At 32.6% G+C, this 25,955-nt stretch overlaps 1 protein-coding gene across 1 annotated transcript; it reads left to right on the plus strand.

Annotated features, from left to right (window-relative positions):
* Positions 1 to 11,011: 11,011 nt before the first annotated feature.
* Positions 11,012 to 25,621, plus strand: LOC127736027 (proteasome subunit alpha type-4-like). Its single transcript, XM_052246523.1, has 9 exons — positions 11,012 to 11,069; positions 17,321 to 17,363; positions 17,602 to 17,764; positions 18,565 to 18,642; positions 19,369 to 19,457; positions 20,506 to 20,636; positions 21,495 to 21,618; positions 24,443 to 24,589; positions 25,494 to 25,621. Exons 1-8 carry the CDS (start codon positions 11,067 to 11,069, stop codon positions 24,580 to 24,582), a joined length of 771 nt encoding a protein of 256 aa, XP_052102483.1. The 5' UTR covers positions 11,012 to 11,066; the 3' UTR covers positions 24,583 to 24,589; positions 25,494 to 25,621.
* Positions 25,622 to 25,955: the final 334 nt, after the last annotated feature.

Consider the following 25,955-nt stretch of genomic DNA (forward strand, 5'->3'; position numbering starts at 1 on the left):
AAATGCAGATCCTAAATTCAATATTCTTTAGCTTGGAATAAAGATTGCTTATCCAAATATCAAATAAATACATCAGAAACATTTAGTTATCTTTACATAGATACAAGTATATAAAAGCTATAATAACATGATTATTTCCCTTTCTAAATATTACACACAATTCTTAACTTTTCTCGATCATAGTTTGAAATAATAGAAAGTCTTCAAAGTAATCAACATTTGTTCATGGATAATCAATAATGTTTCAATTAGAAATATCAAAAATTAACTAAACAAACATAATTTCAATCAAGGGCACACAATTGCAATTCACTATACATACCCTAAATAAGGAAATGGCAGACAATTTCATGGCAAAATAACATCCTTTGGTATTTTGTAGAACCTTTTATTTAAAACAGTCACATTTTTGGGGCCCTTTATAGCTTGCTGTTCTGTGCGAGCCAAGGCTACGTGTTTAAGGCCGTACTTTGACCTATAATGTTTTACTTTTACAAATTGTGACTTGGATGGAGAGTTGTCTGATTGGCACTCATGCCACATCTTCTTATATCAATATTGAAAATCATAATATATATTTAAAAAATACACCAACCTTAAATCTTCATATATTCTTGTTCACAAAACTGAGACACAACTACACCTGTCGATCAGTTATATATCAATAGTGAAATACATACAATGCCTTTTATAGCTGACTATGCGGTATAGGTTTTATCCATTATTGAAGGCTGTACGGTGACCTATAGTTGTTAACTTCTGTGTCTTGGTCTCTTGTGGAGAGTTGTCTCATTGGCAATCATACCACATCTTCTTATTTTTATAATATAATGAACAGTTTTTACCTTGAATGAAGTAAATAATATTTTGAAATACCTTCAACTTATAATTGGACAAAATGATCAAAATGTATTATAAATATACTTTGATAAAATATATAAATGCTATTATAAAAATGATGTTTTCTTTTTTTCCAACTTGATCTTATTTCAAAATTTCACTTCATTTACTGAACTCCACACAAAGAGAGATAACTCAAAAATAAATAATGTAATTTTTGACATGTTACATTATTCTCCGAAGGTATCATCGGCTAAGTAGTCAGTCCTTCGGTACTGACATGATTTATAGCTTTTTTTTTATCTAAAATTCTTCTTTGATAAATTAATAATTTAGGTTACAACTCCATCGGTCAAAAATGACCTAAGATAAATTTGGCTACTCTATTTGGGTTGGCCATATATATATAGCTCCAAAATTTAATTTTCAGGACTTTTACATCCTTGGCTTTCAATTTCAATTCTTTTATTATTGAGTGTTCCTGGTGGGTTAATCCTGAAAAGAGCTAAGCACGTACGAAATTATATATAGCGTTAAGTGATAAGTTCATTTACAACAAAATCATTTAGTTTGGTTTAACTAAGTAGTGGTAGATTAAAATATTATATTTTCGCTGGCACATGTGTATTTTTGTTTGGAGGGAAAATCTCTAAGTGGGTTAATTTTTTATTAAGTTTGAACTGGGGTAATTAATTCGGGTTAACTAATCCCGGGTCAGACCCGTAGCAGATTTATACCATAGTGTGAACACGGTATAATACATTTATCTATTATTCCCAGCTCAGAAGAATCATCATGATGATATCCGACACGCAGCGAAGAACTCTATAAATTAGTTTCTTCACTTGGTGTACACTAATGTTAAGTCACTCCATAGATATAATAGCCATATCTATTATATTTATGGTCAATCTAATCAAAATATAGATCTATCGTAACTTGCGTCGAAGTCGGCATCTATATTTTAATCGGATTGATGTTCAGAACACCTGGCCAATAATGACTAATGCCATCACTAAATGTCCGTCGTCCTTCGTCGCCCATCGTCTGTCGTCCGTTTAATTTAAGAAAGAAATATCTAAACTGATAGGCCAATTGGGACAAAACTTGTATTTAATCATCCTTAGAGTATCCAGTTTAAAAAGATATGTCTGATGCCCGGCTTTTTCAGTAACAACAGGAGGTCAAAATTGATTGGAATTTTTTCTTTAAAAAAAGCACTGACTTTAAAGAGTCTTCTCAGATGAGATATGCAGACTTGACGCCACAAGACAGGATTTTTTCAACATGAATTGATAACAAACATATGATACCGATTTCAGATCGTGCGATCGATACCAAACATTTTGGAAGCAATTAAACAAAACAAAAGGTCAATAGTGAATGAAGAGTTGCAAAACAGAAGTTTCTAAAGAGGTAAAAATAACGACAAAAGACAGAAAACACGTGCATGGCCGATAAGCAAAGGAAAAACAACCGAGAAGACAAACTTACAGTTCACACGCCACCATACAGAAATCCAAAAGTAGAACAAAACGAATTTAAGAATTAGCATCTAGAATCAATCATAATTTCTCGTTTAGAAAATGTCAATAATGAAACACTTATTAGATTGATGATGCTATCGGGATATAAGCAAACTAATCAAAGATACCAGCTGGCTAATAATTTCGACGACAGACGCGCATTTAGTCTACATAAGACTCATCATTGGCGTTCGCCTGAATTAAAACGGTTTGCAGGCCAAATCAAGTACGAACTTGTAGAGCTTTAAAACCCGAAAATTCCGAAAAGTTGTGCCATATCAGGCTAAAGCAATCTATACCTGAGAGTAGAAAACCCTTAGTGCTTTCGAATAGTTCAACATTTTATATACAGTCAGTTTAAAGAAAATTCACAGATCAATGATATTTCATGTTAACGCTAAAGTGCTAACTACTGGGCTAGTGATACCCGGGGAACGAAACGTCCACCAACTGTGGCATCGACCCAGTGGTTGTTATAACTCATGGAAGATACCAAGCTTATAATTGTGTACGCCAGTTGAGTTTCGTCTACCTAAGACTCATCAGTGGCGCTCTAATTAAAACAACTGAAAGGACAAATCAAATACGAAGTTGTAGAGCTTAAAAAACTCAATCTCGGATAAAAATGCAGAGCAATCTTAACTCGCGTGCTCGTATATATAAGGATAACGAAATAAGAGATCTATATTTTAATTAGATTTTTGAAAACCGAAAATTCCGAAAAGTTGTGCCAGTTATGCCTAAGACCATCTATACCAGATGACCGGCTATTCAGTCGGGTTTGAATTATTCAGCTTTTAATATACAGCAAATTTACCGAAAATTAACTTATCAATGATATCTTATGTCAAAGCAAAAGTACTGATAGTCCACCAGTAGTCTATTAATATGGACTTATTTATTGTTTTAAAATTCAAAGTTGTCTAAACAGTGTTTCCAGGTTAATATAAACTTTAATACAAATTAAACATAAATATTTAATTGTTGAATGATCAACTTTTAAAAGCCTGGCAATATTTTACTTAAAGCATGAAATCTATGGACGAATTTTAGTAAAGGTTTTAAGTAATTTGTGGTAACGAAATCCCTGACTTAATAATTTACCAGTTATATATAGATTACGCTCATTGAAATCAAAACACAGATACGGGCATAGCGAACGAGTTGGGATATATAAACACCATAAGACGGTGCCAGAGGAACATCACCGTCCAAAAAAGGAAAAATAACAATAGGGAAAGAAACATCAGCCATTTAGTCGTAAATTTTTGTGTAAAGTTTCTGGTGTAAAACTGAAAATCTAGGAAAGGAGACTTATTGCTGTTGATATCTGATTTAATTAAGGTAAAGTTCCTGTGGGTAAATTTCGGCAGTATATTTAGAGAATTCTTGATTATTAACGAAAAAATTTCAACAAGATAACGGCACTTGTTGAATTTATCAATTAAATGGAATTTAGACGGGTCTTTACTGAGTTTGGCTATAAACTGTGATCCTTAACAGTACAGGAACAAGTCTGCTATTAAACATGTTAAAGGGGCACAATTGGTGCCCACAGGAATACCTACAACCTGTCGATAAACTTTATTGCCGAAACGTACATAAATGTTGCCAAGGCGATAATGAATGACTTTAATCATCTCATCACACCTCCAGTAAGTATATCTGGCATATTTACCTTCCTCGTTTAAGATAAGGCTTTATATGAGTTGCAGCAAATAAATTTGCAACCAGATTTATCGAACGACCATTTTGTTAAATAGGAAAACTTTTGTTTGACAAGATTGTCAGGAAGTGTAGTATGAAGAGTGGAAAGTCCAAAACTGTCAACCGAATCAAAAGAACCATCAAAAGCACGTATCTTATCTAAAACATCCATAGATTTTTTTACACTCCAAAAATATTTAATTCTACTATTTTCATATTTTTTATTACAAAAGTTAATTATAAGTTCTTTGGTAGTTGTTAAGGAACTCGTTAAAAGCACTGACAGATTAGAAGTAGAACATTTACTAGAGGCCGAGATGAAACGATATTTTACGGGTTTTTTGTGTAGTTTAGGTAACCAATACATAGTGGGGACCTTCCAATGTTCAGATGGGCCCTTAAGCTGAGCTATATGGTAGTGCCATGATAATTTACTATTTGACTCTCTGTGGAGCGTACGGCCTTGAGCGTAGTTGAATGTATTATTTCATTCTTAAGGGCTTCCGTGTAGTATTTACGCCATACCACCACCATATTGTTGGCTGCTTTGTCGGTCGGGACGTACACAAAACACTTTGCGAGTACTTGGATTTTGTATTTAATCCTAGATATGGGCGTTTTACTTACTCTTTTATTTATTTCTAATTTATTTTCGAAATGTGCACGATACCCTCCATTTTGAATAGAGTGGCAACCGGCGAGTCGAGAATAGAAAAGTAATTATTGCGATATAGGTAAAAAAAAGTTACGTTTGTTCACGTCGATAATCAAAATAGTGTTTTATAAAATTAAGACTGGAAATGGGGAATGTGTCAAAGAGACAACAACCCGACCAAACAGCAGAAAACAGCTTGCTTATTTCGATAATATACTTCCCCTAACACCAGTTTCCTCTGGATCCGCCAGTGGTTTGTTATTTTCTGTTTACTTATTTGAAATGTAAGTGCAAATCCATCTTAATTCTCTATCGATTTTTAACAAGTAATTAAAAGGCAGAAGAATAAAAGGCTGATAGTTTCCCAGGAGCCTGAATCGCTCTCTATAGCTGGCAAAAAAAATCCACTGAGTTAAAAATTAAATCTACTTATAAGCAAAAGTGACAGCCGTCACACACTAAGTAAAATTGTGGACAAATTTTAATATTCTCGCTGATAGTGTTTGTCCTTTACAGTATTTATATTAACTGAAGCTTTCAAGATCGTTGCAAAAAAAAACTAAACGGTTTGTAAAAAATGTCATTTTGGGGCAGTAAATCTTATAAGGAGTCGATCTACGTATACGGTTATGTTCATTCACTGAATTTTAGATCTTAAACCTGCTGATCATTTTTACTGTTTACAGTTTTTTTATTACAAGACAATTCCATAGACAAAGACGAATAAATGAGGTAAACACGAGGAGTCGATTGACAATTTCTGTCTACGGACTTCATTTAGATATTGTTTTAGTCCCAGCTTATAGTTTACACGATAATTGTCAAACACGCAAAAATGTGTAAGAAATCTCTATATAATACAAATAACTCATATATAATGATGCATTAAAAGGGAAATTTTAACATGTGTCTATTCTTTTTGCGACATCAGTTTGCAAATAAAATATGTTTAAACTTAGGGAGCTACCATTTGATTTTTAAGGGGGGCTAGGATGAAATTTGAAAAAAATAGGCAGAGGACAGGAGTTTTGAGTTAAAAAAAAAAGGCAGGATGAGACAGTTGCAAAAAAAAGACAGGATGACAAAAAGTCAGGATAAACTTTACAAAAAAAAAAGGCAGGACCGAATAGAGTAAAAAATAAAAAGGCAGGACAGAGATTACAACTAAAAAAAAATGCAGGTCAACATTTTTCATCCTAGCCCCCCATAAAAATCAAATGGTAGCTCCCTTAGGATGATTCTCATATTTGTTTTTTATTTTCAATAATTTTTAAAATATAATAAAAATTACTAGAAAAACAAGTCTTAGAACAATTTTTCCTAGGAAAATATGTCCCAGGACAAATTTTCCTAGGAAAATAAGTCCATAGCTAGTAAAATATGTCTGGAACTTATTTTCCTAGGAAAAATTGCCCTAAGACTTGTTTTTCTTGTAATTTTTATTATATTTTAAAAATTATTGAAAATAAAAAAAAATATTAGTTAAGATTGGAAAGTTTCATTAATTTTTCCTATTAAAATAAAAGGACATGGCCGGACGTTATAACCTAGGCATGTTAATGACATGGACATGATGTCTTAGGAAAATTAGTCTGGGGACATAAATTCTATTAAAATATTAATACACAACTCTAAAACAATATTAAAACATAACATTTAAATTTAACATTCAAAATAAAGGGAATGGACGTTTTTACCTAGGAATATTTATGACATGGACATGATTTCCTAGGAAAATTAGTCTGGGGACATGAATTTTATTAAAATATTAATGCACAACTCTTAAACAATATTAAAACATAAAAATTGAATTTCCATTGTTAACATGTAAATAATTTGTTTCATTAAAATTTTCCTTTTAAAATAAATGGCATGGACGTTTTTACCTAGGAATATGAATGACATGAACATGATTTCCTAGGAAAATTGGTCTGGGGACAAACATTATATCAAAAAAATCGATACATAACTCTTAAACAATATTAAAACATAACATTTATATTTACCTTTTAAAATAAAGGACATGGACATTTTTACCAAGGAATATTAATGACATGGACATGATTTCCTAGGAAAATTAGTCAGGTGACATGATTTTTATTTAAAATATAAATACACGACACGGTGTCGTCTGATAAGGCAGGTGTCCCCTCATCACCAGACATGACAAATATCCCAAACATGACTCATTCAGATCATCATACTAGTGACAATAGCAATAGTACACATACACAGCCATGTTCAGTTCTCCTTAAAGACATTTTGGATCTTGATGACTCTGAACAACACTGTCTCATTTCGAAATGTGGAACAAATGGCTGCAAAACTTGTGAAATATTAATAACAGATGCTCAATTCACTAGCAATTTAACTAAAACGTCTTATTTTACTAGAAGTTACGATGATCTGAAATGTAAATCTATAAATGTCGTCTACGGATTAGAGTGTAACCTTTGCGGTTTGTTTTACGTCGGTGAAACGAAAGGAAGGCTAAACAAACGTATGTGCGGCCATAGATCAGATATCAACCTCAATGCAAACGACATTCTGTACCAGCATTTTAATCAGCCTGATCATTCCATCGTTTCTATGACAGTTCGTTTTATCGAATTAATATACCACAAGACTAACAATCCTCAACTTGCAACGCCTCTCCGTAGACAAAAAGAGGACAATTGGGAACTGCGAAACCATATGGTTGCAATGACAAAATTGATGGTATAGGTATTCTATCTAGTCCTTCCTGTAGCTCGGTGAATGTAAGTCAAGATATGAGGTAGACTTAACTGTATGATGAATATTTTCAACTCTACTCCTCATGGTCATCGTCATTATACATCACCTACTTTGCATGATGTCTCTATTAATGACTTGCTGCCATTTATACAAAAGCCGTTAGGTATTCATCACATTCGCACGAAACTTTATCAATTACCCCTTTCAAAACTTCATTCTCTGTTCAATTTATGTTTGGAAACCACTGTTACAAACCCTCATTCAAACCAATACAAACTTACAGCTATCATTTCGGATATTGCAAGTCACAGACTTTTCAAACCAGTTCGCATTGGAAAAGATAGAAAAGAGAAAAGATCTTTTCTTAAATTTTCCTTTGCCAACAAAGGTCTCGATGGCGTCAACTTAGGCAATATCCTTCATCATAAATTAGTTCAGTCGAAAATACCACCTTATTTTAAAGATCAGTCTGTACCAATAATTTCTTATACTATACCAAAACAGTTGAAACTAAAAATTTCAATTACAAACACGTTTTGCAGGATCTCAACATTGACGACTTCAAGTCTTAACCTCCTGATTGCACCTGTGCTAGTTCCCAATTCACATATAATCCGGCTGGTCACATTATTACCGGAGACCTCAACATTGTCAATAACACTTCCCTGCGAAATTTGGTATCCAAAGGTCCGAAATATCGTGAGTCTAAATCCATCAATTGGAAATATAACTTCAAAATACTGATGGATTCAGTCGAGGATTATGCCAGGCAATGGGCTAAACGCGAGAAAGAAGACGTAGATACTCTTTCCGAATGGATTAAGGCTGTGAGGTCGTTGATACAAATCCGAATTAAGAAACTAAATGGGTCTATCAATACCCACGCTACGTCAATTTTTAAAGACCCAAATATTGCAAAACACTTGTCCTACCTCCATGACAAATATGTTGTTGTCCCCGCAGATAAAGCCCCAAACAACATCGTTTTTGTGTGTAAATATCATTACATAAACTGCTTGATAAATGAATTAGGTATTGACAATTCACTTGGAAACTCAACATATACCCTCACGACACTTACCAAAGAGGAAATCCTGGATAATCATAGGTCTGTTCTATGTTCCTTTGGAATTTCAACCAAAGATGAAGAACTGGATCTTCCATCACTGTATTGGGTACCTAAACTACTAGTAATAAGTGTCCTTACAAACAACGGTATATTGCTGGGTCTTCCAAGTGCTCCATGAAACCTCTTTCTAAATTATTAACATCTATTTTATCAGCAATCAAAGCCGGGCTCCAAAGTTATTGTGAAACTGCCTATTCTAGAGGTGGCGTGAACCAGATGTGGATACTAAAAGATTCCAAAGATCTTTTAGAGTACATACAATCTAAGACTCTCTCATCTTGCAATAGTATTAAAACATTTGACTTTTCTACACTTTACACAAGTATTCCCCATTCCAAACTAAAAGACAAATTGAAAGAGTTGGTATTACTTTGTTTCATTAAAAAGAATGGCGAACGTAGATACAAATATCTTGTCTTGGGGAGGGATAAATCCTACTTTGTAAAGAATCACTCTGATTCAAACAAAAAATTCTCTGAAACTGACATTATCAAGATGCTTGATTTCTTGATTGACAACATATTTGTTACGTTTGGAGGACGTGTTTTTCAACAGACTGTCGGAATTCCAATGGGAACCAATTGTGTCCTCTTATTGCCGACTTGTTTCTTTATTATTATGAGGCAGACTTCATACAGGAACTTCTCGGGAAGAAAGATAATAAGTTAGCAATATCCTTTAACTTTACGTTCCGCTACATAGATGGTGTTCTCTCACTAGATAATACAAAATTTGGTGACTATGTTGAACGTAGCTATCCCATCGAACTAGAGATAAAGGATACTACAGATACAGTTAAGTCTACCTCATATCTTGACTTACATCTAGAAATTGACAATGAGGGTCGGTTGAAAACAAAACTTTACGACAAAAGAGATGATTTCAGCTTCCCAATTGTTAACTTTCCATTTCTATGTAGCAACATTCCAGCAGCGCCTGCATACGGAGTATATATCTCCCAATTGATACGATATTCCCGGGCTTGTATTTCCTATCATGAAACGGATTTGTAATAACATAAGCAACACGACGGGTGCCACATGTGGAGCAGGATCTGCTTACCCTTCCGGAGCACCTGAGATCATCCCCAGTTTTTGGTGGGGTTCGTGTTGTTTAGTCTTTAGTTTTCTATGTTGTGTCATCTGTACTATTATTTGTATGTTTGTCTTTTTATTTTTGGCCATGGCGTTGTCAGTTTGTTTTCGATCTATGAGTTTGACTGTCCCTCTGGTATCTTTCGTACCTCTCTTAAACAATTTTAAAACTTAATATTTAAATTTCCAATATTGTTTAAATTTAAATGATTTGATTACTGAATATTTTTCCTATAAAAAAAGGACATGGACATTTTTACCTAGGAATATTAATGACATGGACTTGAATTCCTAGCAAAATTAGTCTGGGGACATAAATTACTAACATCGGACTAAAAATACTAGTAAATTCTGTAACCATGGACTTTTTATACTAGTAATATGTGTCCGCCCGGACATATTTTACCAGGGCAAATTTATCTCTTACATAAATACTGAAGCTATTTCAATATTCGTCCGGGTTGACAATCATTTCCTTGCGGGAACTTGTGCCATCAAATGGATATTTCAATATTTCTAATATTTCATTTTCACTGAACTAGCACACATTTTTGTTTAGGGGCCAGCTGAAGCCCGTCTCCGGGTGCGGGATTTTCTCGCTGTGTTGAAGACCCATTGGTGGCCTTGTGCTATTTTCTGCTCTTTGGTCGGGTTGTTGTCTCTTTGGCACATTCCCCATTTTATTTCCATTCTCAATTTTATTTACTATCAGACAAAGGAAATTGGACAACAGGCAAAGGCTATATGAATCCTCTCCAATAACAAGATGGGTCGTTTAGACAAATTAAGACATCACATGTATAAAAAGTTTACAAAGCATTAGTCAATCCACCAATACTGAATTCAGATGAACTTATATAGATAGGACTACAGTACTACAAGGACGTATAACTAACATACGTCCTTGAGTACTATAACTATTCAAAAGACTCAAAATCTTATCATACACATTTGGATAACTTCAATTGTCGAATGATTATTAAAAAAATGAATCACATGAGTAATTGATATAGTACACATATATGGTAAATCAAGGAGACTGTATACAATTTCCTTGGGTTAATGAAAAAAGACTAAATGATAAGTAAATGATTCCACCACAACTATAAAATAAAATCCTAGCAAGGATATTTATTTCAATAATTCAGATATATTAGATGCTATATACAACATCATTTTTAAGATATATATACAAATGGATATAGATATATCAATAAAAGTACAACACTTTTTTTTCATTTTTCATTAGTGTTGCGACTAACAATGGATGAAAAAAAAACGATAAAAATACAACCAGTGTTGCGACATTACGATAGAAATCCACACTTTACACTTGTTATAAATACGAAACTAAATTTTACAGCTCTGAATTTTCAAAGATGGTAGGTCTGCTTTATCATCGCGAAAAAGTAGTAAAATATACCATTCAATCAAAAACTGAGTGTATTATTTCAAAATTTCTAATGCATAATATGATGAGTTTTATTTAAAACAGATTTTTACAGGAGTTCTGAATATGGGGTATAGATAAACACGAAAAAGATGAAAAAAGGGGGCATGATAAGCCGGTTCAATAAACAAAACTTTTTTATAAATATACTCAAACTTCTAGAACACATTTTATGCAAGCACATTCTTAAACATTTTGAAAAGCACAGAGTATTAATATCACTCAACCATGGATTCAGGTCTGGCTATTTCGTGCGAAACACAACTGATCGTCGCCATACATGACTTCATGATGACATGAAGGGATTCGACACCGGCCTATAAACTGACATTGCAATCCTGGATTTTTCCAAAGCTTTTGACACTGTACAGCATAACAAATAACTATCAAAAATGGGAGAATACGGAATTTGAGGACAACTAAACAACTGGCTAAATATGTTTCTGACACAGAGGGAGAACAGTCTGAAGAAGTAAATGTGGACTCAGGAGTTCCACAAGAAACAGAACTTGGACCATTTCTCTTCTTATGTCACATAAATGCAGAGGTCAACTTAACAAAATTTAAAAGTATGGCCAATAGGGCCAGTTAGAGCGTACATTTAATGGCCGAACTCAAATAAAATTTGTCCTAATAATACTATCTAAGTGAAAATATAGTCAAATGTAAAGGCCAATAGGGCCAGTAGTCTTTATGTTCAACTGGCCCTATCGAAATTCTACTGGCCTTGGGCCAGTGCATAAGTCCACCCCTGAAATGACCTCCCGGACACTGTCAAATCATCACTACAGCTGTTCGCTGATGACTGCTTACTGTACAGAACCATAAAAACAGAGAAAGACCACAAACTACTGCAAGAAGACCTAGAAGATTTGGCAATCAAATGGGCAGGGCTCGACAATAACGCTTGTCCGGTACCAGAGGAAAAAAAAGGTCAGACAAGTAAAAGCCATATCAAGCTTGTCCGATGGCAGTGTTTTCCCTAGGCTATTCAAGCATTGCGGTACCGCTACGCATAAATTTCGACCGCCATGCTTTCATCATTGCCGCAATGCATCCCGCTTTGTGTGAAAATTATAACTGTGTAAAATATTTATTATCGATATTTTGAAAGTGAAGTAACAAGCGACAACACTCCACAGGTGTTTTAAACTTTCCGACTAATAATTGAATGCATCACGTCGCGCGTGCCGGGATTTTACAACCTTCTTGATTAGACGGTTATACATCGAGACTTGGGTTACATAATAGAAGTTACCAGTCAGCTGATAAATAAATAGTCAGATTTATCTCCAATGCATATCTTTCTGTGCTAAATAAAAAGTTTAACCTTTTCCTATATAAATTTCACCTTAAAAACGGCCGGGTGTTTGACATCGTTATTTTACTGTGATCTTTAAAAAGTAGAAATTTAAAATTTGGTATAGTCTCTGGTATTATAAAATAAAACTAAAATAATTTCACCGAGAATGGACAAAACATTTTTTTTAATAAAGTTTCGCAGTAACTTCATCAGCTATATTTACATCGATGAATTATTTTTTGATTGGTCACAACAATCAGTTATTTTTAGATTAGTCGCGGTTGATTGATTTTATCAAAGAATACATATCACCGCCACCGGGCCGAGAAAAAGACGTGTCTTATGAAATATTTAAAAGATTTGATAGAAAAACTTTCAAAATATACGTAGTTATTTACGGAAATATTGTTTTTAATAAACTTGTGTTGTTCTATTTTTATTTCAATGGGTCACAATCTTCACGTGTAGCGGATTCATTTGCCGTTTTTTTCACAAGTGGGGCTAAATTTCTTTCACTTCGGCAAGATAGGAGTTTTACAATTATGAAGCGTTATAAATAAATCGGACAGGGATTTATTTAAAAGAAAAATAGTTAATTGTCATGAAATAAAATGTCAGCTTAGCTTCCAAACAGGTAATTGCCAAATATGTCATCCATGTGTCCGTATGAAAGGTATTCTTCATTGACGACTTCTGTAATTAACGCAAATAAACTTTTTTTTATTGTTTCCTGTAAAATCTCTGTGAAGCAATGATGACATTCAAAGTTTTATTTAACAACTTGCTGTTGATTCTGAAACCATTCTATCAGCAAAATTCGAAGAACAATCATCAGTTTAACGACCATGTCCAAGCAACCATCAAAGAAACGTCGCCTTACTTGCCCAACTTTTTTGACAAGTTGGTTAGAGAAGTCTACTCCTACATCAAATTGTAGTCAGACAGATTAAAATCACCTTTGAGAAACAGACTATGCCAAAAAGTGCTCAATTGCTTAATGCATATATCAATTGAAGGACCAAAGGAAGAAGCTTTTGATTTTGAAAAATATGTGGTGACCTTTGGAAAGTTGAAACAGAGGAAGATATCAACAAAATAATGTGTATATGACATTAATTTGTAAATAACTATTGCAGACTGGATTATTGTTATTATTGTTTATATGGTCTTTCATTAATTAAACTCTCATCTGTGATAAATACTTTATAATTCCATGACTTATATGAATTGCTGTACCTATAATAAAACAATTAGATTGGTATATGGCTTTAAACTTATAAATTATGTGATGTAACTAATTCTGAAAAAAAGCGTCACGCGCCGCGTTGCAAATTCACCATGGAACCACCATGCATGAAAAATTTTCTAGGGAAAACATCATGGGACAAGTAAAATAATTCTGTAGAAAATAAATTAAATCCAACTTTGCTAATCAGAGTAATAAACAAAAAACAAGAAAAAAAAATAAAAACAAATATTAATTTGACATGTTTTCTTGCGATCCATGATTTAATACTGGTTCTTTGTCAGATACTTTATAACAGATAAAAGGCATACTATTCTGGGAAACCAGTCTTACTGATCGAAATCAGCTATGCGCTTTGTAAATAAGGTAACAAGGCAGTTCGGCACTAGCACAGAAACGAATCCAATCCGATTGGTGTTTAATAGACAGTTCGGCACCGTAGGAGACATTTCAGGACCAAGATAAATCAGTACCTCCTTTCCCTACCTTATTCTGTTGCTTTATAATAAATATGATAAATTTTCTTTAACAAAAATATTTTAAAAATAAAAATGAAGAAATTATTTACCATAAATATCATAAAATCATATTTGATCATATGTACTAGACAAAACAATACTTGATTGCATTTGAAAAAATATTTTAATATATTAAAAACAAAGCTGATTGTAGTAAGGCATTAACCATAATAATATTTTGTCAACATAAAAGAACAGGATGCAAACCAAATGAGTGTATATGCCTACCAGACTGTGAAGAGTGTCATGAGACTTTGACAGTGATGATAACTAGAACTGAAGTCCTGTGACATGACTAGATTCAGTTTTTCTTGACTCATATTTTTGAAAAGGATATCAAGAGATATAAATCAAATCCTGACCTATTCTTTTTATTCATTTTGTTCATTGAATTAACTTAAAATACAAAAAAGGTTAATATTAAGATTTTTTTTTGGACAAGTTACAATTCCATTCGGACAAGTAAGTTTTGGTATGTACTTGTCCTATTGAACAAGTTGAAAAAAAAGTTATTGTAGAGGCCTGATGGGGAATCGATTTAACGCAAAAAAATGCTACATCCTAAGCATCAAAAACAAAAGCCAGAGATTCTACACACTCAATGGCCACATACTTCCCAACAAATCCAGAACAACCCATACCTAGGAGTGTAGATATCAGAAGATCTGAAGTGGAGCACGCATATAACAAATGTCGCAAAAAAGGCAAACTCAACCCTAGGCTTCCTCAGAAGGAACTTACGGTACTGTCCACCGGAATGTAAGAAACCTTATATTTGTGTACAAGGTGGTTGAGGGGCTGGTTCCTGATATTGATCTAGACGACTTCTTAAAAGCAGCAAGACCAAAACGAACCATCACAGCAAAAAAGGTTGACAATTACCAAGCAACTAACATGATTGAAAAACATGTGAGAAACAATACTAGGTGTTATGACATTTCCACCAGGAAAAAACACCGCAACATTAAAATTCATTCTTTGTGTCCACAATAATTAACTGGAACCACCTGGAAGACACCATTGTGTGCGCAACAAGTGTAGCAAGCTTTAAATCTGCTCTCACGAAACGTCAATAAATCGACAGCACCTTCACTCCTTTGAATAAAAGCCAGTATTGGTAACTATGCATACCCATACAGATACAGATTGTGGTGGAAGCATCCTTAAGATCATTACATAAAACATATTATATAAATATATTTGTGATCTGTCTGGTTGAATCTGAATCTAAAACATCGATTCATGGTTAGTTGTCGGAGCTATCAAAATACAAATGTTCAAGCTTTTGTTAATTTGTTACTAATCATTCTGGCTTGCCAAACATTATTTCAAGACGAATGTTGCTAGTTGGCTAGTTTAGGCTAGTTGGAGCATAGCTTTAAGGTTCATCAAAATAAATGGAAAAAATGGCTGTGTTGACACCTCGAAAATTACAATCGTGTGCAGTAGGAAAAGTTTTAAGGTCTTGCATCCACTAGTCCAAATAATTATGAAGTCTTGAAAGGCTGTCTTAAGTTTTTGGCTTTATGCCTTCCTACATAACGTTGAAGCTATTTTTTTGTCTAGACCTTGAGAGAGAATTTTTGGCGTAACTTTTGAGACCAAATTTTGCCATGAAATCGATTGACAGCTTGAAATTTTGCATATATATACAAATTTTTACCTGTTGTGTGCTTGTTGGTGCTAAATATTTCCAGAAATATCCAAAATCAATGACAATTCCATTTGAGATTTGGCATCACCTACTTCGTTTTTAAAATGGTTTCCCTGATTTCCTAATATCCTTAACTTTTGGAAAATACATACCTGCCAATTTTTCTAAATCTCCATTTCTAATGCTCCTCTTATATTGTCAAATGTTTTGAATCTACTACCATATTGTTTGAATGGGTATGTATGTGATTGGATACCCTTTTAACTCATTTGAATGCCTGTTTTGAGTTGTTCAGTTTATATGATAAAGAATTTCAAAATTCATGTCAACACCTCTCATTGGGGAAATCCCCCATAAATGATGAAAGTTTGCAGATCTGAGAGTATAACATACCAAACTCTCTATAATTTGATTGACCAGAATTTCCAGAATGTTCAGTTTATATTATCTGGAAATTCAGGTCCGTCCTAAAACATCCAAAAGTAAACCTTCCTATTAACATGTTTTTGATGAAAATTAGTTTAGTGTGGCATAGTGATACATTTCCCTGAACTAGTATACATTATTGTTTAGGGGCTAGTTGCAGCCCGCCTCTGGGTGCAGGATTTTCTTGCTGCATTGAAGACCCATTTATGGCCATGGGCTGTTTTCTGCTCTTTGGTTATATAATTAGGTTGTTGTCTCTTTGACACATTCCCCATTTCCATTCTCAATTCTACATGAGTATGTACATGTAAAAGGAAATTTGATTCTTATTACTTCTAAAGCCTTTTTGATTTGAAAAAAAATATGCTTTGATTTATTTCCTGGAATTACTTCAGAATCATGATCATCTTTTGATTTGTTGAAAATAAGATATGTTCCTGTGCTGCAGGATTAAAACCTTTCAGGTCATTTTGGAATATGGTACATGTAATTTTTAACATTGAATGAGTGTTATATTTCTTCAAAATAGAAATAAGAAAATATATGTTACAATATGAACATTGAAAAGAAACAACACAAATCATTACAGAAACAGCACTGAAAGAGAAATAAAAGATATGAAAAACATGTACATGATGTACAACAAAACATTAATTATAAAGCAATACTATAGCAAAGAATGCTAACAATTATTAATAGCAAGTTTAAAGTACTTCACCTGTTGTCATGAAACCATACCAAGGCTCTGTGTTGAAGACCGTACTTTGACCTATAAAGGTTTACTTTTATAAATTTTGACTTGGATGGAGAGTTGTCTCATTCACACTCATACCAGATCTTCTTATATCCATTCATGTTCATGCCAATATACACACTAATATTGTTGGCTGTGCTTCGAACTAGATTTCATACAGCACTAGACAGGAAGACATGATTGTGTGCAATGCCTAAAACAGACCTTTACAAAGCTTCAATGCATGAAAACAAAAGAAATATTTTAGTCCAGTTTCTAATGTGAGTGTTTTTTTCTTTTCAGTCTAGGAGATATGATTCTAGAACAACAATTTTTTCCCCAGAAGGTAAGAATAGAAAGTAAAAAAAATAATATATACATGTTTAATCAAACACATTGTTCGCTCGTTCTTATTTATCATGTTAAAGTATTTATTGCTAGATACATGTACAAATTCTGCTTTATGACAAATTTATGTAAATTTTCTATTTTTTTCTCACATCGTTTTATTTCATCAAGTAATATTTTATATTTCTTTTGTTTGATAAAAGAATGGATTTGATAACAGTATTTATGTAATACAGGGAGGTTGTACCAAGTGGAGTATGCCATGGAAGCAATAGGACATGCTGGAACTTGTTTAGGAATTTTAGCCAGTGATGGAGTGGTTTTAGCTGCAGAGAGAAGGAATACAAACAAATTGTTGGATGAAGTCTCATATTCAGAAAAAATCTATAATCTCAATGAGTAGGTTTTATTTGTACATAATATAACCATGTACAATTGAACCCTTGAAAATTATGATATCTCAAAAATGTAAATTTGAACTCAAAATTAAATTGTTGCTGAAAAACACCAGATTATAGAATATAGAAACAATAGTATTAATGAATATGGTTAATTAGATATAAAGCACTTTCATTGGTGATAATAGACATGATAGAGGAGATGTCGAGATGAAGATAGAAAAAATAAGGAAAGTCCCTGAACAGTGAGCAGTCACATTATTTCCTCTTCTGTGTATTCTGTTTATCTGGTTTATAGAAAGATGGAAGAATTAAAGGTTTCATTGCAATTATTCAGAATTTTCAGTAAATTTGAGTTTGAGTAATGAATACAAAATATATTAAAGATTTATATGCTTTTGCTAGGTTTATTATAGAGGATAACTGTTTTGAAATACTCCAGATTATGAATAAAAATTTCCTGCTTGGTTGTTGATATTAAAAGTCATCTTTAAGTTTTTTTTCATTTGTGATTTTGTTTAGACTTATGGATATTCTATGCATTACTTAAATCTCAGCAGCTGGTTGTACGAACATGTCATTAGTCTAATGAGTCATTAAGTCTTCATTAGCCTAATGCATCATAAAGGCTTAATGAAGACTGAATGACCCATTAGGCTAATGCCACGTTCGTACAACCGGCTGCAGGACTTCTTTTAATAAAAAATTAACAGTGTTTTGTAATATTTAAAGATTTAACATGACAGAGAATTAGAAAAAATAGCATGAAGAAAATATATTTTTTTATATATTATTTGACAGTGATATGGCCTGTAGTGTAGCAGGAATAACATCAGATGCTAATGTATTGACCAATGAACTACGACTTATAGCACAGAGGTAAGACTATTTAGTTTGAACTACTAACTTTTTCAGACAGGTTATTTTTGTTATTGGGTTGTAGTCTATTTGACATACCGGTATGCCCATCACCTTTTATTAATATGCACACTTGATTCTGTTATATAGGAGTGTTTGTTTTTTCATTAGAATGTTTGGTCTAAATAACTTTTTGCCATCTTAGCAATTTTTTGTCTTTTGTGTCATTCTGGTAATCACAAGATTAGGGTGTTATTTGTAAACTTTTTTGGCAGATACTTTATATTTCTACTTGCATGCTAATGTTTTGACTTAAATCCTAGGACTGAATTTCCCCCCTTAAATTTCATTTATTGATCTCCTTTCCTTTTCTTTCCCTATAATATTCATTCTTTTTCTTACAGCCTTTTTATTGTTAAAGATGGTATGTTGCCCTCCAGATGTCATTCAGTTATTTTTGTTGTTTGTTGATTTCTGTATCTTCTTTTATTATTTATATAAAGACTTGAAATATACATACTAACTAAATTTTTGATAGACGAAAACCGTGAAGTGACCATGATAACCTATGATCTCATATTCTAAGATACCATTATTTTGAAAGCAAACTATAGTTGATATTATATATATATATCAGTTAATGATGATCACATAATGGTTTGACAGTAAGCAACATGTTTGCAGAATAGATATTTCTCTGGACCAAAGGATCAACAAGCACTTCATATGATGTTTTTGTCATTACAGATATTTATTACAGTACCAAGAACCCATACCATGTGAACAGCTTGTTAGTACATTATGTGATATCAAACAGGCTTATACACAGTTTGGAGGTAAATTACCTTTTTTATGCTAACACAGTATAAAGCACATACAGTAAAATATTACAAAAAAAAAACAAACTTAAAAATCCATACAGCTGACATAGATGAGGAATGAACTTAACATTTTGAGTAAGGACTCATTAAACTTTTTAAATATAAAATTAATATGTATAGTCAGACTCACCAAAACTTTAAAAAACATGTTCAGGACTTGTCATATTGCATTGCTACAAGTATCCCTGATTACAGGTATTTTGAGCCATAAATATATCAGAATGAACTTAAAATGTGTCTTAGTTAGTCTATGATACTGGTTGATGTCAAGGAAGATTTGATATCTATTAACATCATGCAGAAAAAGATGGATTATGGTTTTTAGTACAACAGATGAAACCATATGATGCAGGGACTCACGATTTTTTGCCATGGCAAGTCCAACAGTGAGAAGAAAAAAATGTTATTGCTATGTAATTTATTTAAGTTTCTATGACGTATTAGTGCAAGGAAATAACATCAAATCGTTACTGTATGTGTATTGGATTTATTACAGGTAAACGACCATTTGGGGTATCTTTACTGTATGTGTTTTATTACAGGTAAAAGACCGTTTGGTGTATCGTTACTGTATGTGTTTTATTACAGGTAAACGACCATTTGGTGTATCGTTACTGTATGTGTTTTATTACAGGTAAATGACCATTTGGTGTATTCTTACTGTATGTGTTTTATTACAGGTAAATGACAATTTGGTGTATTCTTACTGTATGTGTTTTATTACAGGTAAACGACCATTTGGTGTATCGTTACTGTATGTGTTTTATTACAGGTAAACGACCATTTGGTGTATTCTTACTGTATGTGTTTTATTACAGGTAAATGACCATTTTGGTGTATTCTTACTGTATGTGTTTTATTACAGGTAAACAACCATTTGATGTATCCATACTGTATGTGTTGTATTACAGGTAAAAGACCATTTGGTGTATTCTTACTGTATGTGTTTTATTACAGGTAAATGACTATTTGGTGTATCTTTACTGTATGTGTTTTATTACAGGTAAACGACCATTCGGTGTATCATTACTGTATGTAGGATGGGACAAACATTATGGATTCCAGTTATATCAGAGTGATCCCAGTGGTAATTATGGAGGATGGAAAGCTACATGTATAGGAAATAACAGTGCTGTAAGTCATCACTTTTTTCTCACAAGTCATGTTCTAGTTTATATCTACATTGTTTAAAAAAAAATAATAATGCATCCATTTAGGAATACTCAGGGTTTTGATTTGGAGACTCTAGAAGCCCATATATAAAATTTTGAAAATTTTTGTCAATTATTTCTGAATTGATGAGGTGAAGTAGGTCCAATCAATTTGGAAGAACCTTTACATTTATTAATTTGGTTATCTCGACCAATTTGTAATTAGCAGAATTATTTGCATTAGTTATTGCAATTTCTGCGTATATCCTATTGTGAAAATTTGGAATACACAGTCCTACACCATCACACCCTAATATACATGCAGTAGCATATCAACTCAATGTAGTTAAAGATGTTTTCAGCTGAAATTCAAAATAACAACAATTTAAAAAATGATGTTTTATTCAAAGCAGAATGTATAATGCATTGAATTTAGTATGTGTAGGAATAAAGATAGGATAAGGGCTTGTTTTGAGATAAATGTACAAGCATTTGAAATGAAACATTTTGCAGAAAGGATATGTGTTTTTTTTTTCAAATGAAGTATGTTTACTGTTTGAAAATGTATAAGAAGTAAAAAGAAATTAAAAATATTTTATCAGAAGTTTATATGAATTTTTTTTTAAATTATAAGAAATAAGGAGTTGATGAGCAAAATTTGTTAATGCATTTCAGTAAAACCCCAAAGGGTTACAAATTATGAAGGAAAAGTTGAAAGCCTGAAGCAGTAGTCGTTTATATATGTTTATTTTGATAATCATAGATGGATAATAAAGATAAGGTGAATCGATAGATTCAGAACGAGGAAAATAAAGTGATTTTGTATTTGTTTGAATTTCAGAATGCTGTATCAATGTTGAAACAAGAATACAAAGAAGGAGAAGTTAAACTAAAAGATGCCCTGAATTTAGCTATTAAAATTCTGAGTAAAACTTTAGATATGACTAAACTGACAGCTGAGAAAGGTAACATACATTCATGAATTTAAATAATCTTGTGTACAAGCTACTGTGGATTTATTTACTTTCTTTGTTACCACTTTTTATACGACCGCAAAAAAATTTTGTGGTCTCGTATATTGGTATGACGTTGGCGTCGTCGTCGTCCGAAGACACATTGGTTTTCGCACTCTAACTTTAGTTTAAGTGAATGGATCTCTATGAAATTTTACCATAAGGTTCAATACCACAAAAGGAAGGTGGGGATTGATTTTGGGGGTTATGGTACCAACAGTTAAGGAATTAGGGGCCAAAAATAAGCATTTTTGTAACTTCCAGACATAACTTGTGTGTTAGTGTATGGATCTCTCTGACATTGTACCACAAGGTTCCATATCACAAAGGGAATGCTGGGATTGATTTTGGGGGTAATTGCCTCCAAATTTTAGGAATTAGGGGCCAAAAAGGGGCAAAAAACAAGCATTTTTCTAGTTTCATGACAATAACTTGTTTGTAAGTGTATGGATCTCTCTGACATTGTACCACAAGGTTCCATATCACAAAGGGAATGCTGGGATTGATTTTGGGGGTAATTGCTTCCAAATTTTAGGAATTAGGGGCCAAAAAGGGGCAAAAAACAAGCATTTTTCTAGTTTCATGACAAAAACTTGTGTGTAAGTGTATGGATCTCTCTGACATTGTACCACAAGGTTCCATATCACAAAGGGAATGCTGGGATTGGTTTTGGGGGAATAAGGGGCCAAAAAGGGGCAAAAAACAAGTATTTTTCTAGTTTCATGACAATAACTTGTGTGTAAGTGTATGGATCTTTATGAAATTGTACTACAAGGTTCCATATCACAAAGGGAAAAGCTGGAATTGATTTTGGGGGTAATTGCCCAAAACGTTTAGGAAAAAGGGGACAAAAAGCGGCCAAAAATAAGCATTTTTCTAGTTTCCAGACAATAACTTGTGTTCAAGTGTATGGATCTCTCTGAAATTGTACTGCAAGGTACCATACCACAAAGGGAAGGCTGGGATTGAGTTTGGGGGTGATGAATCATAAGGGGGTTCAAAAAATTTGGGGGGGGGGGGATTTTTTTTTCCTTTTTTTTCTTTAAAATTTTTCCATTTTAAATTGGTTATATCTGATTTATATATAAAAGCAAATAATAATGATATGGTTTGAATAGGTAAATTAAATTTTTTTAAGTTCTTAGACCACATTCATTCTGTGTCAGAAACCTATGCTGTGTCAAATATTTAATTACAATCCTAATTCAGTGCTGTATCAAGCTTGAATGTTGTGTCCATACTTGCCCCAACTGTTCAGGGTTCGACCTCTGCGATCGTATCAAGCTGCGCCCCAGCGGAGCATTTTATTGTGGATTGTAGAATCCTTGCAATTTATATTTGATTTTGAGGTTTTAACATAATCTGCATACATTACTATAAAAAAATTGGAAATTCTTGAACATTTAACTTGTTGTTCCCCATGAAATTTCTTTGAAATTGGTATCCAACGAATAATAATGAATCCAAAGTATTTGAAAGAGGTTAAATTGAAGTGCAAAGTTTATCGTTAAGGGTACATTTGTAAATGTCTTATTACATGAAGAAAAGATAGATAACAAACAGAAGTAAAACAGAGCATTAGAAAAAAAAAACCATTACATGCCTATTCAACAATTTATGTAGCATTCCATTATACACCCATTAATTTAAACTGATGTATTATAAACCTTCAAATATTTATGTAAATTATTGCATACTATCTTCCATGCATTAAATCATAGCATTACCTTGATGTCATATGGATGTAAGATTGATTAGGGATTTGTTTAATATACCCAATATAATCATATACATTCAATTTGGGTTTTTATTACATTGTTTTAAACAATCTTGAATGTTTCAACAGAATTAAGTGCTGTTAATTTTACACAACTCTTAATTGATAACTTGTGTGATGGTTGTATGTTCGATTCTATCTACATACATTATAAACTAAAATCTTAACATATTTGAAATCTTCAGTTTTTATGGTTTCTTATGATGAATTGATATATTTTTATGGCAACATCTCATTTTTGTCTCGCCTTGACAGAGTCAAAAAGCGTGACATAGGTATGCTGTTTCCCGTGGCGGCGGCGGTCAACAATGTATTAGTTTGTGATTAGGTCTAGTTCATGGTGAAACACTAGTGGTAGGTCAATGATATTTGGTATGCAGTTGTATTAGCATTGGCACATCTCATTACCATGGAGATTATTTGGCCCCACCCCCTCAGTCAAGGTCTATTGACTTGAAACTTTGCTTAGTTTACATGTATAAGTTTGTGATTAGGTCAGTTTATGGGGAACCACTAGTGGTAGGTCAATTATATTTGGTATGCAGTTGTATTAGCATTGGCACATCTCATTACCATGGAGATTTTTTGGCCCCACCCCCTCAGTCAAGGTCTATTGATTTTGAAACTTTGCTTAGTTTACATGTATTAGTTTGTGATTAGGTCAGTTTATGGGGAACCACTAGTGGTAGGTCAATGATAATTGGAATGCAGTTGTAGAAGCATTAGCACATCTTATTTCTATGGAGAATATTTAATCCTTACTTCTCAATCATGGTCTATTGACTTTGAAACTTTTGCTTAGTTTACATGTATTAGTTTTTGATTAGGTCAGTTTAAGATGAACCACTAATGTTAAGTCAATGATATTCGGTATGCAAATGTATTGGCATTTGCATTATCAAAATAACAAATAGGTGAGACATATCTCTGTGTTAACAGTTTATTGGTATACCATATTATCATTTCCTTAACCAAATGGTTATCTTTTTTTCTTAACAGTTGAAATAGCCACATTGACTAGAGTGAACAACAAAACACAGATAACAATCTTACCTGCTGCACAGGTAGAAGATTTAATTAAAATACATGAAGCTGAGGAAGCAAAGATAGAGGCAGAGAAAAAGAAAGAGAAGTCATAGTCACATTGTAAGATATTGTTTACAAGAGATTCTTCTTTCTAGGCCAATCCAGTGATTACAAAAATGAATTTAATATAGTGTATCCCACTTATTTAAAAAAAAAAATTTTGACACCTGTGACAAATGTTGCCTAATCAGGTAGCAGCATAAACTATTTGTATAAAGTTTTGAATTGCAGAAGAGCTGGATAATTCATGCTTTTTATATCACATTATCTTTTCAGTTACTGTGAACCGACAACTTTTGGTATATAAAATCATTTGCACATTGCACATGTTAAGCAAGCAAGACATTTTAGCATGTACACTCTTGTTTGATATCTCAACCTTCCCTCTTTCAATTTTGATCAGTAGACTTACATAAAGAACATACAGTAAAAATCACTACAGACAAAGCATGTCATTCTGACATAATTCAACTGATCATAACCTCATTTTCTTTGTTCATTGATAAATGTAAAAAGAAAAAATATACCAGTAGCAAGCCCTGCATCTCAAAGAATTTCAACATATAATTCACTTATTTTTTTGGGAAAGCAGATAAGACATTTCAGTGTGTCTGCTTTCATATAAACTGTTATGAATAAGCAAAATCTTAAATTTTTTAAATTGGTTTACTTTATTTCTATAGTATTTTTGACATCAGAAATTTTTAGTATTTAAATAATGAACTATTATAATTTATTGTCTTAAATATCAGATATTCAGGATAATTCTTGTAAAAGTGAAAGTTTCATGGAAAGCTGTGCAAAAATGATTTAAAAATAATGTTTTGTAAAATTTTCATTCTATAATTAGAAATGTAGTACAGCTTTAATTAATGTTTCACATTTGTTCTTATAAATAGAATGCTGTATTGGGTATCAGTTCAGTGTAATAAAATGTTTTAACAATTTTTTTTTTGTTTTCCAGATACATCTGAAATAGAAAATGAACATAAGAAGATGTTTTAGTGACCTTATAAGTGCTATTGGACTTTAACATTTGTTTATTTACTACATGAATGTGCATAAATATTACATTAAAATTTGTTTTGTAAATCTTTGATTATATTTATAATATTCCTAATTATAACCTTGGATTAAACTTGGACTATGAATAAAATTGAATCAAGATATTTGATTCTCATGTCATGTGGTGAGAAGTACTGATAGCAACCATCTTGACTTAAAATACCACTGTGTTAGAAGACAGATCACTGCACTGCATATTTATATAACCTTTCCAAAGTGAATATATATTAATTTCTTGAATATTCTGCATGTAAGAATTAAATAAAAATAATTATGTTTAACAATTGCCTGAAAAGACAGAGTGATGGACCTATAGTTTTTGTCTTGCCCTAGACGAAAATCACTCAATATAAGACATGCG

Source organism: Mytilus californianus, unplaced genomic scaffold (assembly GCF_021869535.1).
Source record: "Mytilus californianus isolate M0D057914Y unplaced genomic scaffold, xbMytCali1.0.p SCAF_3, whole genome shotgun sequence".
In the NCBI taxonomy this organism is placed as follows: Eukaryota; Metazoa; Mollusca; class Bivalvia; order Mytilida; family Mytilidae; genus Mytilus; species Mytilus californianus.